Source organism: Rutilus rutilus, assembly GCF_951802725.1.
Source record: "Rutilus rutilus genome assembly, chromosome: 3".
In the NCBI taxonomy this organism is placed as follows: domain Eukaryota; kingdom Metazoa; phylum Chordata; class Actinopteri; order Cypriniformes; family Leuciscidae; genus Rutilus; species Rutilus rutilus.
This window is the reverse complement of record NC_140211.1, coordinates 4263826-4276745: the sequence shown is the minus strand read 5'-3', so window position 1 is coordinate 4276745 and position 12920 is coordinate 4263826. Positions and strand designations below refer to the sequence as shown.

General features: G+C 32.9%; 1 protein-coding gene across 2 annotated transcripts; it reads left to right on the top strand.

Annotated features, from left to right (window-relative positions):
- Positions 1 to 2951: 2951 nt before the first annotated feature.
- Positions 2952 to 12692, top strand: LOC311287896 (uncharacterized protein). 2 transcript variants are annotated; one of them, XM_084405012.1, is made up of 4 exons: positions 2952 to 3247; positions 5595 to 5652; positions 6980 to 7115; positions 10709 to 12692. In XM_084405012.1, the coding sequence occupies exons 2-4, from the start codon at positions 5635 to 5637 to the stop codon at positions 11689 to 11691; spliced, it is 1137 nt and encodes a 378-aa protein (XP_084261138.1). In that variant the 5' UTR covers positions 2952 to 3247; positions 5595 to 5634; the 3' UTR covers positions 11692 to 12692. The 2 variants fall into 2 exon arrangements, with proteins under 2 accessions (XP_084261138.1, XP_084261139.1); XM_084405013.1 differs by having other exon boundaries at positions 5592 to 5652.
- Positions 12693 to 12920: the final 228 nt, after the last annotated feature.

The window sequence follows — 12920 nt, the reverse complement described above, 5'->3', positions numbered from 1 at the left end:
GGTAAACCTGTACAATAACAGAGTAGAATCAAATGAACATGACAATATGATTTCAGAGTAAATCAAATATGTAATTTATAAAATGTCTGCAAATACAGAGAAACAAAACTGAGATGAGGAGAAAAAGAAAACGTTAGAAACAGCTGAAGCTCGATTATATTTAACTGTAATGTTATTATTGACATCAGCGATATTACAGTATCTTGGCCTTGATGAATTGCATGTCTTCAAATATTTTTACAGAGGTTTTTAAAATAAAATAAAGAAAATCAAAAAAAAAAAACTTTATGCATGTTACACCTTGATCAGAATGGTTCTTCGAAAGGCAATATGCAGTTAAACATACACATGTGTAACACTGATACCTAAAACAGATAGAGATTTACTGGGTCCGGCTAATTTTAGGTCATTAATTCTTTAATGTGGACTCACAAAATGGCAAGTTACCAAACCTAAAAACAAAAGTAATGATAAAACAACCTTATTAATTATGCATGCCCCAGTGCATGATGGGAACACTATTAGAAAAGTTGAGTAGGTTTTACTTAATTTTATATCGTTGATATGTATGCTTTAATTTCTACAACTTGAGTACAAATATAGGATTTACTTCGATGTTTTGAATTCTTGCCTGAACTAACTTTATTATGTAGAAATTACATTCTTTTTTTTCTGTAGCATTTACTTCACCACAGAATCATAAACCCGAAATTTGACGGCCAAAAAGCCCCACTCCACCCTGTCGAATTTCGGGTCTGGTCATATTTTTAGGTCCTGGGTTAGTTTATTATATAGAAATCTTTGAGCGGCAGTGATGAATGACACGTTTTCCTCATTTTTTACAGTATTAAGAGGAACTCATCAACATTAACTCTAACCCTAGACCCAAACATAATGGGACTACCTTGGATTACCTGATGTGAGGTGTATAATATCTCTTTAGGCCAAACTGGATAAACTTTGGGACGAGATTCTGAGTCGGACTGGATAAAGAACAGAAACTGGCCTCACCATTTCATCCCATTAGCATTATTTAACAATCCTCTGGAGCTAAAATCCAGTCAAATCCAGTGACAATACATTCAAGACATGTTTGGAGAAAAATTCATAAAGTGTGCATCACATTATAGACAGTCATATGCATCATGGAATAACCCTGAAATATGTACAGGTAAAGCAGGGTGTTTTGGAAACAATGGCAGACTAAAGGGGAAACTGTATGTATACTATATGTATACTAAACTATATGTTTTATGTTTATGTTTATGTCATATGTTAAAAAGTATGTTTTATGTTTATGTCATATGTCACTTTGAATTGGTGAAAAATATAATATGTGGGTTCAAGGAAACTTTTGGAAGTATCTGCAGATTAGACACTGTGTCAAGAACAAAGTGAATGCATGTGATAACCCTGCTTATGCCCATCTTCAGTTACCATGTGATGCTCAGACTGCTTTATGTGTTACAGATCAATGCTTAGTGTGACTGCAGATACACGTAATAACCTGAAAACAATATGGCAGAAGGATATGGGGATTAATATCCATGATAATGACTGTCTATGTATTTATTATGTCTCTGGGATTTTTTTATTTATTATTATTGCAAGAAAAGAAACAGCACTGCATTGAATACATTGACATAAAATGTAAAAAGGAAAATACAAATACAGAGAAATAACAAATGGCAACTCAACCAGTAAGACAAATATTATCATAATTCTTAAGAAACTTGTTGTTCTTGTTGTTATCAATGAGTTTTGCAGATTGTATAATAAGTTCTCAACGATAAAGACATCAAATCTAGGCAAAGTATTGAAAAATTTGTTTTTGTGAATAAAAAAAATGTACAATGCAGCAGAAAGAAATTAACATTAAGATCAATAGCATAGTCAGTCCAAGAAAAAATAAATAAAAATAAATATATATATATTTCAATAAAAAGTTTCATATTTTATATTATATTTTATAAAAGGAGAAAGATAACAATTCAAGTTCTCCCAAAGAGATTTAACCTGCTTTTAATAGTAGAATAAATGAAGCAAAGTTTCTACCTCAACTTTGCAAAATACACATAATGCTCGAAAGATCAACAAAAGTAGAGTTTGTTGGATAGACATTATAAAGATGTCTCTGGGAATAACCACATCAGTGTCCAGAAACGGAGCAGTGCATTCTGGTGTTTGACTGCAGTAAATGTTCCCTTCATCAAGATGGCAGTGTTTTCACTTTCACACAATCTGAGGCTTCGAATCTTTTCCTGAAAGGGATACTCCACTTTTTTCGGAAATATGCTCATTTTACAACTCCCCCAGAGTTAAACAGTTGAGTTTTACCGTTTTAGAATCCATTCAGCCGAACTCCGGGTCTGACGGAGTCTCACTTTTAGCATAGCTTAGCATAGATCATTGATTCTGATGAGCGGCAGGCGCTGCGTCATATCATTACGCCTGCTGTACCCTGTTTAACTCTGGGGGAGTTGTAAAATGAGCATATTTCCGAAAAAAGTGGAGTATCCCTTGAAAGAATCAGAGAAAAGCTTCAAAGATTTAAGAGGCTTCAGTTCTCCATCCCCAATCAATAGTTTAGGCCTTTTTGCAAATGTTTCAATCAAGTTTACATTTTTAGAGAGCGTTTACTCTTGTTTTTGTAATTATTTTTATTTAAAAATAGTTTTCAATATTATTATTTTATAATCTAGTTTAAATCTAGTTTATCTTAGACTATGGGTTTGTATTGGTGTTTTATTGTAATCAGTAAAATCAGTGTCCTTCAGTGAACCTGCAATGAAGTCAGTAAGTCTGTTCATTTTGAGCCTGGTTTTAAACATTAACTGTCTCTGTAATGTCATTTTTCGTGTGCGGAAAAGGGATATACATCTTGAAACATAATTTTCATATTTTGTTCTGCGAGCTGTTTGATCTGTTCTTCCTCTTTTGAGGCGGGACTCAGAGAATAAAGAAAGAAGAAGAAGGGCGGAGCATTGAAAGTTTTCTGTTGCTCATTTTGGATGATTTTCAACGATTTATACTTTGTTTATCTTTTATTTGTGTTACGAAAATGGTTTAAAACTAAATAGAATATATCAGTTCCGTATATTGAGTATAATTTAGTTTCCAGCGTCGTGCTTTAAAACTCAAAGAGTTTCTCCGTTTCAACTCGTGGACTTCAAGCTCGAGCTTCGTAAATTCTTATTTATCATAAGGACGCAAAATACAGAAGAGCTTCGATCAAGACTGCAACCAGGTTAGTCTAGTGTGATGAGTTACTAGTGTACAGTTTGCAATAACTGTGTATTTGAGATTGAATTTGCGAGGATTAAGTAGGCCTAATGACGCACCGAAAACCTGACCAAAACGAAACCGAAACCATGTAGACTACTCTAATATATTATACTTTGTTTGTAATAGAAATAAGTGTGAGCTCGTGATTAGGCTGTGATTAGAGTCTACAGTAGCCTATATATCATTTTTACTCAAAATGAGCCCTTTGTAGAGAAACTTGACAATAGGCTACTTTTTTTTTTTTTGTTTTTTTTTTGCGTGTGCCTGTTTTGTGTTATATTATACTTTCTAAAATCAGTCACAAAGGATATGCCATTTTTTATCATGAAATTCAAACAATAAATGTTGTTTTGATGTGATTTAATGTGGCGCGTGACCGATCGCAGTATCTTCCTGTTTATTGCTGAATCCAGATCTCAGACTTTACTAGTAGCCTACCTTATAGCATAAATAAACAAAAATGAACATTAGTCGAGCGTTCAACTCTTTGGAGTAGAAACATACTTTCTATCATTATGAAGCCCAGACTTTGATTTGGTAAGAAACTTGTTTGGTTTCGGTGATTGTTAATATTACAATCTGTTATTGGCCCATTATACGACTGAGCCGTTTCAGAGATGACGTGTGATTGGTATGTTGAGGAAGTGTGTCTTTAAATGGCCATGTGAAATAGGATTATTTTTATCCCTTTAATAACGTAAATTTTCAAGAAACAAATGAAAATATAAATGGACAAAAAGGTCTTATTGAACCCGGAAAAAAATAAACCGCAGGGAAAATTCACGTCACACGTGTTTCGTGTCACATGTGATGTGTCTGTAGTAGTGGTGCGACGCATGAAGTGATGACTGCCAAAAAACACCCTTTAATCTTTAAGGTTTTAAAAATGTATATATACATATATATACATATATATATATATATATATATATATATATATATATATATATATATATATATATATATATTAGGGTGGTCCTTATCAAGTCCATTTTTTTTTGTGCAAAATGTTAGTGTCTTAACCTCTTAAACTGTTCCTTTTAACTTCAAAATTGGAAATATGCAAAAATGTTGATAAAAAAAAAAAAAGATATTTAGAGGTAGCTTGATCATGTGGAAGATTGCCTATGTTAAGCTGTGCAGCGTTATTGTGATATGCAAGTAATATTAAAAGTTGCTGCAAATGAACTACATTTTATTGAAATCAGAGCAACACTGACATGACAACAATGACAACAATCTCAAAAAAAGCACAAAGTTTTCAACAATCCCTCATTTCTGATGCTCAGCAGCCAGTGTTGACTTTTTGCAGTCTGGATAGATCCGTCGGTGATCTTCCACCACATGAAGGAGAAACTGCAATTGTTCTTCAGAGTGTGTGAGATAGCCATTGTATTCTTGAATCAGAGCCACTCCTCTCTCTGGGTGATCATTGACTACTGTCATTGCATGTATAATTGCCTGTGCCTCCTGATAATCTGCTTGATTCGGCCAAAGTTCCGGGTCAATTTCAAGGAACGTAATGTAATTTTTTAAACCAAAAAATGTGCTCTAAACCCAAACAATAACCAAGGTGATCATCAATAGAAATATGTACTGATTCCACCAGGAAAGGTAAATCTGCTAAACCGGGTCATGGATGGATTAATTTGGATTTAGTTTCTACAATAAGTAAACTGAGATATGCATCTAAAATACATATTTAGGAATATATGGAGCATATGGAATATGTGGAGATTTTTTGGGAATTTTACTAGCAGGTACAATACCAATTCAAATGATCGTTTTTTACGAAAATCATCAAAATCTCAGAAAGTTTAAAGCTATTGAGCTACCAGTAATTATTATGTTACTGCCTTACAAATTGGCATGCTGTATTTTCTTATATAAAGGAACAATTTGAAGGGTTAAGAGCATGACAATTTGAGACTTTAAAAATAAGGACCACCCTAATATATATATATTTATATTTATATATATAAAATAATATATATATTTTAATGTATTTATTGTTTTATTTATTTTAGAGCTTTTTATAGGATACCACTTCAAATATATTTTTTTTCATAAACACAAACTGCTCTCCACGCAGTGCTATTCTATCCAGTTTCATTTGAACACACAATGTGTTAAAAAATCTACACAACGTGTTAAAATACCATCAACACACTCTGTGTGCTCTTTTTACAGTGTATATACATATGTAATTATATTATATATCCAATTGTTTACATACAAATATTGAAATAATTTGTTTTTATTTTTAGTAATGAGTGTTTATTTGTAATGAATTATTTTGTGTTTAGCAGATAACTGAAGAGTTGTGGAGGTCTTCTGTGAGGAGGAAACATGATGGAAGAAAACCCTGTGAGTTAAAACTTATGTTCATGAAACTTATATGAAGACGTGAAACTATTAACCTGCAATAATTTAACTTTAATGCATTTGATGTATAATGATTTGATTTGATAGATTTTTTTTATCGAATTTGTAATAAATTGTAAGTTCTGTAACAAGTATGGCACCATATAATGGAAATATAATGACAATATAATGCCAAATGGAAATACTATTTTAAATACTATATAAAATTAAAAACGTTTACAGATGAGAATATAACCCTTAAATGTAAAAGTAAAACACATCTTAAAGGGTTAGTTCAACCAAAAATGAAAATTGCCCCATAATTTACTCACCCTCAAGCCATCTTAGATGTATATGAGTTTCTTTTTTTAGCCGAACACAATCAGAGTTATATTAAAAAATATCCTGCTCTTCCAAGCTTTATTATGGCAGTGAATGGTACCCTAGATTTTGAAGCCCAAAAAAGCGCATCCATCATCATAAAAGTAATCCATATGACTCCAATAAAGCGAATGTAATGTTACGTGACAGTGTTTACAAGCTGTTTTATTTCCGCGGATGAAACACTGATTGAGCGATTACACCAGATAGTTTTCAGTAAGTTTTTCTAAATCTTTAAACATACCTTCTGATGTTCATCCATGTTTATCCTGTAAATGATAGTGAAGAGGAAGAGATGATAGCATTATATCACGCTTGATTCACTGATCTCAGTGTTTAATAACTTATCAAAAGTGTTACATTATTAACAGACTTAAATTTTACATTACCACCACTGTGAAACTACAGCAAGAGTTCCAACAACACTCCGTTATAATGATGGATATTTAAACATGTCATGCACAAAAAAAAATTTAACAGCATCCTTTAGAGTCACACACAAACATCAAAAATCAGCATTTCAATCTCAACAATGGTGGCAAAAAAAAAAAAGAAAAAAAAAAGATAAACTCTAAACATCACAAAACAGGCTACAGAAAAGTCCAAGCAAAAATACAAGCAAATAAAAGAGCATTTTGCAAAAAGTGCACTTGCAAACTGAGAGTAAAGCGTATAATGTGCTTGTAGTTTTGAAGACTTAGTCTAAAGATTCGGTGCATGAGTGAATGCTTTCACTGAGTGAGCCTCAAGCTCCACTTTTACTGTGCAAGGAAAAAAACAGTAATGTGTCATGCTCAGAAATCCAATAACAAGTTACCACAGAATTAAGATTCATAATGACTATTTAGTTTTATTATATGCTGAACACTAAAGGGGCTTATTTAAAAAAAAATGTATATGTGAATTTCATAGATGCATATTAAGAGTACGTACTTTTTCCACCCTAAAGATACGTCACTATGACCAACTCTCTGATGCCAGTGCTGACAGTGCTTACAGTGATGCCAGTGCTGACAGTGCTGACAGTGATGACAGTGATGACAGTGGATCCTCAAATAAGAGCATCGGAATACCTCCTTCATTCAGTAAGTACAATTTCATGGTGAATTTGAGCAACATCAGTTTTGTGTTAGCAGCTTTAAACATCATATCACCCTCAGAAAATGACAATTTGTGTTTGCACTAAATTTATTTGAAACCAATTATGTTTAAAGGGAAATTAATATTAAATTTAGTCCTGTGTATGTGTATATAATATCGACTGATCCATACAATTCAAGTGCTAAAATTATTTAATGTATCGCGATTCTCTCTTCTGAGCTTAATTTTTTTCTTCAAAATGATTTATGATTTGTTGGAATCCGACAAAAAATGGCAGTGCTACACATATTTGAAGTTCAAAGAGTCAAATCAGCAAAGTCAATTTTACGAAAAAAAATATACCTTAAAATCCCTGGTAATTAGGGCTGGGTATCATAAAAAAAATACAAATAATAATCAATATCATTTGTATGCAATCCGGTTTAACAAGTTTACATTACATATTACCTAAAAAATATTTTTTTTCAGTTTGTTGACTTTTTTTACAGTCTAAAAGACTCATATAGTCCACTGGGAGGCAGAATATAAGCCACATAAAGCTTGCCTCAAAGCACTGGCAAAAGTAGCCTAATGATTATTAATGTGTCGGGAAAAAATAACAAGGAGACATTTTAATAGTCTTTTAATAAACAAGTGTTCTGAGTCAGTGTTGGCTGCGAAGATAAGGTTGACATTGCTGACTCTTCATCTATAGAGAGAAATGCACCTTTTATTTGGATTCCATAATTATAGAGAATTTGTTTTCGATTTGAATTGGTTTGTTTAAAAGTAGACATTTCATGCTTTTTCATAAGCCTATTTATAATTTTTTGTGAGGCGAGTAGTCTATACGCTGAGTTTCGGTTCGTTTGTGACGCTCTCCAGTTCTGCTTGCAGTCGAAGATGGAGCAACTTTCTGCTCTTAAGTTTAAGTTATTCCGCTATTCCTTCATCAGATTTATTGTGTTGCCGGTCTTGGCAGCAATTATCTTAAATATTGCATCTCGCACTGTTGGCACAAAGCCTGGTGAAATGGAGCCACACTTTTGTTCTTCTCCACATCTTTTCCATCTATGGGGGTAACTTGGGACACTTATACAGTACAGCCTCACGTGTGAGCCACGTCTCTGAGCGTAACCGGTGTAAACTAGTGTTTCTCCTTGATGGCTCGCCACAGCCAATCATTGCTGCATGCTTATCGGCTCACTGACGTTTACGAGATTAATTATCGAAATTTTATACAGAACGACAAGAGATTTTTTTATATACATATAAAAGTATCAAACTCGATACCCAGCCTTAGTAATACCACCAAATTTGGCACACACCAAGTCAAAACCCACACTGTAAATCAAGTCAAGTCACCTTTATTTATACAGTATAGCGCTTTTTATAATAGGCTACAGAGTGTTTCAAAGCAGCTTTACTGAGATAACGTTTGTTTCCAGAAGAAAATAGTGTCACAGTCCAGCTTAAGTAAGTTCTGTAAAAAAAGTTATTAATTTAGTTGATTTATATATACAGCCGCTCTGGAGAAAACCGTGATGAAATCGTCCAGCTCAGTTCAGTTCTCATATAATGGTGTCAATGCAGGCTGATCAATATTATTGTTGAATATTAAATGACACTTAACAAATAATAAAAACACTTATACAACATAAATCAACATTACAAAATAAACCAACAACACAGTCTGCTAAAAGTGAACCAAACATAAGTTCAGCAGCACAGATGAAACCAATAATCTACAGCATAATCTATTCATGCCGCACTGCATGCTGGGTATCTTCATAGTACATATGCACTGTAGAAATACAGCATGATGTTTGTTTACAAATAGTTTTTCCCAATAATGTAAACTCACAGTAAAACCACTTCTTTAGTGCAGTTAGATACAAGAAAGGTCATACTGTGAAAGTAATGCAATTATTAACCTGGAATATACTGTAATTTCACACTAAATGTTTAAAAGTGCATATCTATTAGAAAAATATATATTCAACTTTTTTCCATGATATCACAATTGTTTGATTAACATTAATGAGACAGAATAGTGATTTATGGTCTTAAAAATGTATATTAATATTTAGTATTAATATGGTAACATGTCATATGGTAATGTCACAATACCTAAAATAACAGCTTAATTTTTAATTTACATATATTATTTGTAATTTTATAAAGTTTTGAGTACAATGCAAAATGAAAGAAAATGAACGTCAAAAAATCACAGTTATTTTCTGTAAAATAAGGAACTTCAATTCAGAACTGCTGTGATGCGTACAAACTCCATCGTAATAAAACGTTGCTATATTCACGGTCATCTGTTCAGGAACAAACTAAACACGCTTTTAGGATTGGATTTCATAGGATATGTTAAGGCACGACTCAGAAAAGCCTACTTTAGACATAAGCTGTGTTTCCATTACAGATTTATGCAAAACTTTTGAGATATTTTCTAAATGTCGATAAAAAACGATTGCGAAATGACAGCGTTTCTATTAACCGATGTTATGTGACTAAAACGTATTTTTTTCCATCGCGATAAGTCATTGCAAAAATCATGGTGATGAAAGTTAGTAGGTTTACACATATATCGTTAATAAAAAATAGGTAATGAATAGTTTAATAAGAACGGTCTCATCTTCTGTCCAAACTTACCACATCATATTTAAAGAATGATCGACTGTTACGTACACCAGGTGACTGTAAATGCCAAAAAAAATAAAAAATCAAAGCAAAATTTAGCAAAATAGGCTACTAATTTTTTTTATTCCTTGAAAAACCACCTTATGCGAGCGTAAAAACTTTTTTTGCTATATACTGTATATATACAGGAATTTTTTTTTTCATTGGGCGTAATTTCAATTTCAATTTCAGTTGGCGCAATTTGAAGGGTAATGGAAATGCAGATATGCTGTTTATATTTATACATTTGGCAGACGCTTTTATCCAAAGTGACTTACATTGCATTTCAAGGTATACACAATAATATGAAATGATGTTTAATAATAAAATGATGTTTACATCTACATTAATTGCATACCGATGTTATGAGGACAATTTGTTTTAGAACAATTAAAATATTTTAATTATTTTAATTGAGTAATATCAAGTCAAGTCTATGTTATTGTAACATAAGCCACTGCCTATGTTAAACACAGGCTACTCATCACAGACGAAGCACACAAAATAGTACTTTAAAAAAAAAATCATAACATGATATAAAATAGTAATTAATTGCAATTGAAAATATAGACACATTTAAAAGTGACTTAAATTGCCCATTATTTATTATCATGATCTTTGGTAATGCTGGTGATGGAAATCAACCAGAAGAATACAGTTTTCCACAGTGAGCTTGTCTTGCTCTAAGATTTGATTGAATCAGTTTATTGATGTTATTAGAAGTACAGCAATATTTCTAAGTTACATCATGGAAAACATTTAGTGGTTAAACACTTGTAAAAGTTATAGTAATTAGTCATATAATGTATGTTAACAGAATATGTTATCTTTTTGAGGCCAATACAACTAAAAAGCACTCAAAACTAATTTCATATACTCTAATCCTGATAAAACATTTAATATATTTCAGGAAACTTGGACCTTGAATTGAAAGGAAGTATTGAAGAACTGAAGTCAGAATTTGACAGAAATCATCAAACTCTTGATAATAAAATAAAGGAGCTGGACGACGCCGCTGATGAACTTGAGTCCATGCACAGGAACACTACAGTGGGCAGTTTGGTCGGATCATCAGTTGGAGCCGCTGGAGGAATCGCAGCCATAGCAGGAGCGTGTTTAGCCCCGTTCACATTAGGTGCTTCTTTAGCTCTTACTGGTGTAGGTGTTGTTGCTGGAGTAGCTGGAGGAGTAACAGGTGGAGCATCAAACATCACTAACACTGTCAAGCAGAAAACCCTGCGTGAGAAGATTGAGAAGATCATCAATGATTTACAGAACACAATCAAGCCAATGGGAAAGCATCTAAATAAAATTCATAAAATCACAGAGGCATTAAATAAGCTTGACATTCAGAGAGCAGCAAGAGGTGCTGCAGACGTATTAAAGATTGCAGCAGTAGCTAATTTGGCTATACTTGGAAAAACGTGTGCAGAGTCTGCCAAAGAAATCCGTGTGTTTGTGAAGGCTGTCAAAGCTGCGCGTGGGGCTGCAGCGGCTGCCAGAGCTGTGCGTGCGTCTGCAGAGGCGGTCAAAGAAGTCCGTGCGACAGCAGTGTTCACTGGTGCATTCGCCGCTGCATTTCTTGCTCTTGATGTTTACTATATTGTTCAAGATTCAAAAGAGATCTCTGAAATGAATCAACCAGCAGGAAAGAGAAAAGAAGAAGAAATCTCATCAGAAACACTGAAATTTATTCTTCAGATAAAAGAAGTAGTTGAACAGTTTAAGAAGATTGTGAAAACAATTGAAGATGATATAATAAAGAAAAAACATTTTTATTTAGCACAATGCTGTGAAACAACACTTCATCTCAAGCCTGGCAAAGACACAGAGAAGATGATCAAAAATGTGAATAAAGATGGAAACCGTGCTTATTATTTTCACATTATGTGATCAGTCTTGTTCTTGTGTTTCTGATTGTTTTCCATGTGAAATTTTGATCAAAAAAAATGTCAACCAAAATTAAATAATTATATGTGTGTGTACACATATAATTATTTTATTTTGATTGACATTTTATATATAATTTGAGTTAACAGTTAGTATGGGTTTTTATTTTGTCTGTCGTTGAAGTCTATATGTTTATATGTTATTAATAACAATGATAATAATATTAATAATAATAATAAAGAAAATATATATAAAAAAAACAGATTCCATACAGATATTACTGATTGGTTCTTAATATTCCATATTCTTTAACCTATTATTTAATTGGATTATTCACTGCTAATTGATAAGTGTTTTTTTTTTTGTTTTTTTTTTCTGTTTTATTTGTAATTAATTTGTAATTTGTGTTTCTTTTAAATTTGTAATTATTTACTTTATATTGTATCATTTAGACCTGTCACCATTCTGTTAGTTTTGTTCATGGACTTTCAGTTTGTTTTCATTTGTCATGTGTTTCCTTGTTCTGACTCCCGCCACTCGCTGTCTCCATAGTAACCGTCATTATTAGTTCATTGGTTTCAGCTGTTCTGTTAATTTTGTGTTTGCTATATAAGTTCATCCCTCACATTTATTTTCTGTTGCAGTTCCTGTCTGATTATTATTTTGTATCATCATCAAACGTTGTATGAGAGCTAGTGGTGGGCAGAGAAAAAAAACTTTGTGAAACAATGAAACAGTTGAAGCAAATGTGCCATATTGAGTTGATGAGGCTTTGAAACAACCCGACACCCGTCTCAACGGTGACACCTAGTGGTCACTTGCAGGTGTTGATCTGAAACAACCTTGACAACGAGCCATTAAAAAATGTTTTGCTTTTTTATTATTGTATTTTTCTAATATGGGAAGCTTGTAACCTGTAGGCTCCTCACTGTGCATAATGTTATTTTGGTCATGAAAAATGAATAATAAAAGAAATCAAGCCACAATGTCTCACTTTTTTATAGATTTTTATTAAAACATATCAATTTCTCTGCTGTGGAAGGACTTAGACTTCTTTTTTTACAGATAATTTCTCCAGCTTTTGACAAACTCCTCTCATAAAAACCCACGAGGTCAAGATGTGTTTACTTTTATACATACAGACGGTTGGTCTGGGAACGGCCCCGGGAACGCCCCGTAACGTGATGTGAATTTAGCCCGTGGGGGGAAACCAGAGCCATAGAGAGAAAGAG

What these genes read in the sequence shown, in the direction of transcription:
- LOC311287896 (XM_084405012.1), top strand. An exon ending in CGGAATACCTCCTTCATTCA is followed by an intron (nt 7,116 to 10,708) that starts GTAAGTACAATT and finishes AATATATTTCAG; the next exon opens with GAAACTTGGACCTTGAATTG.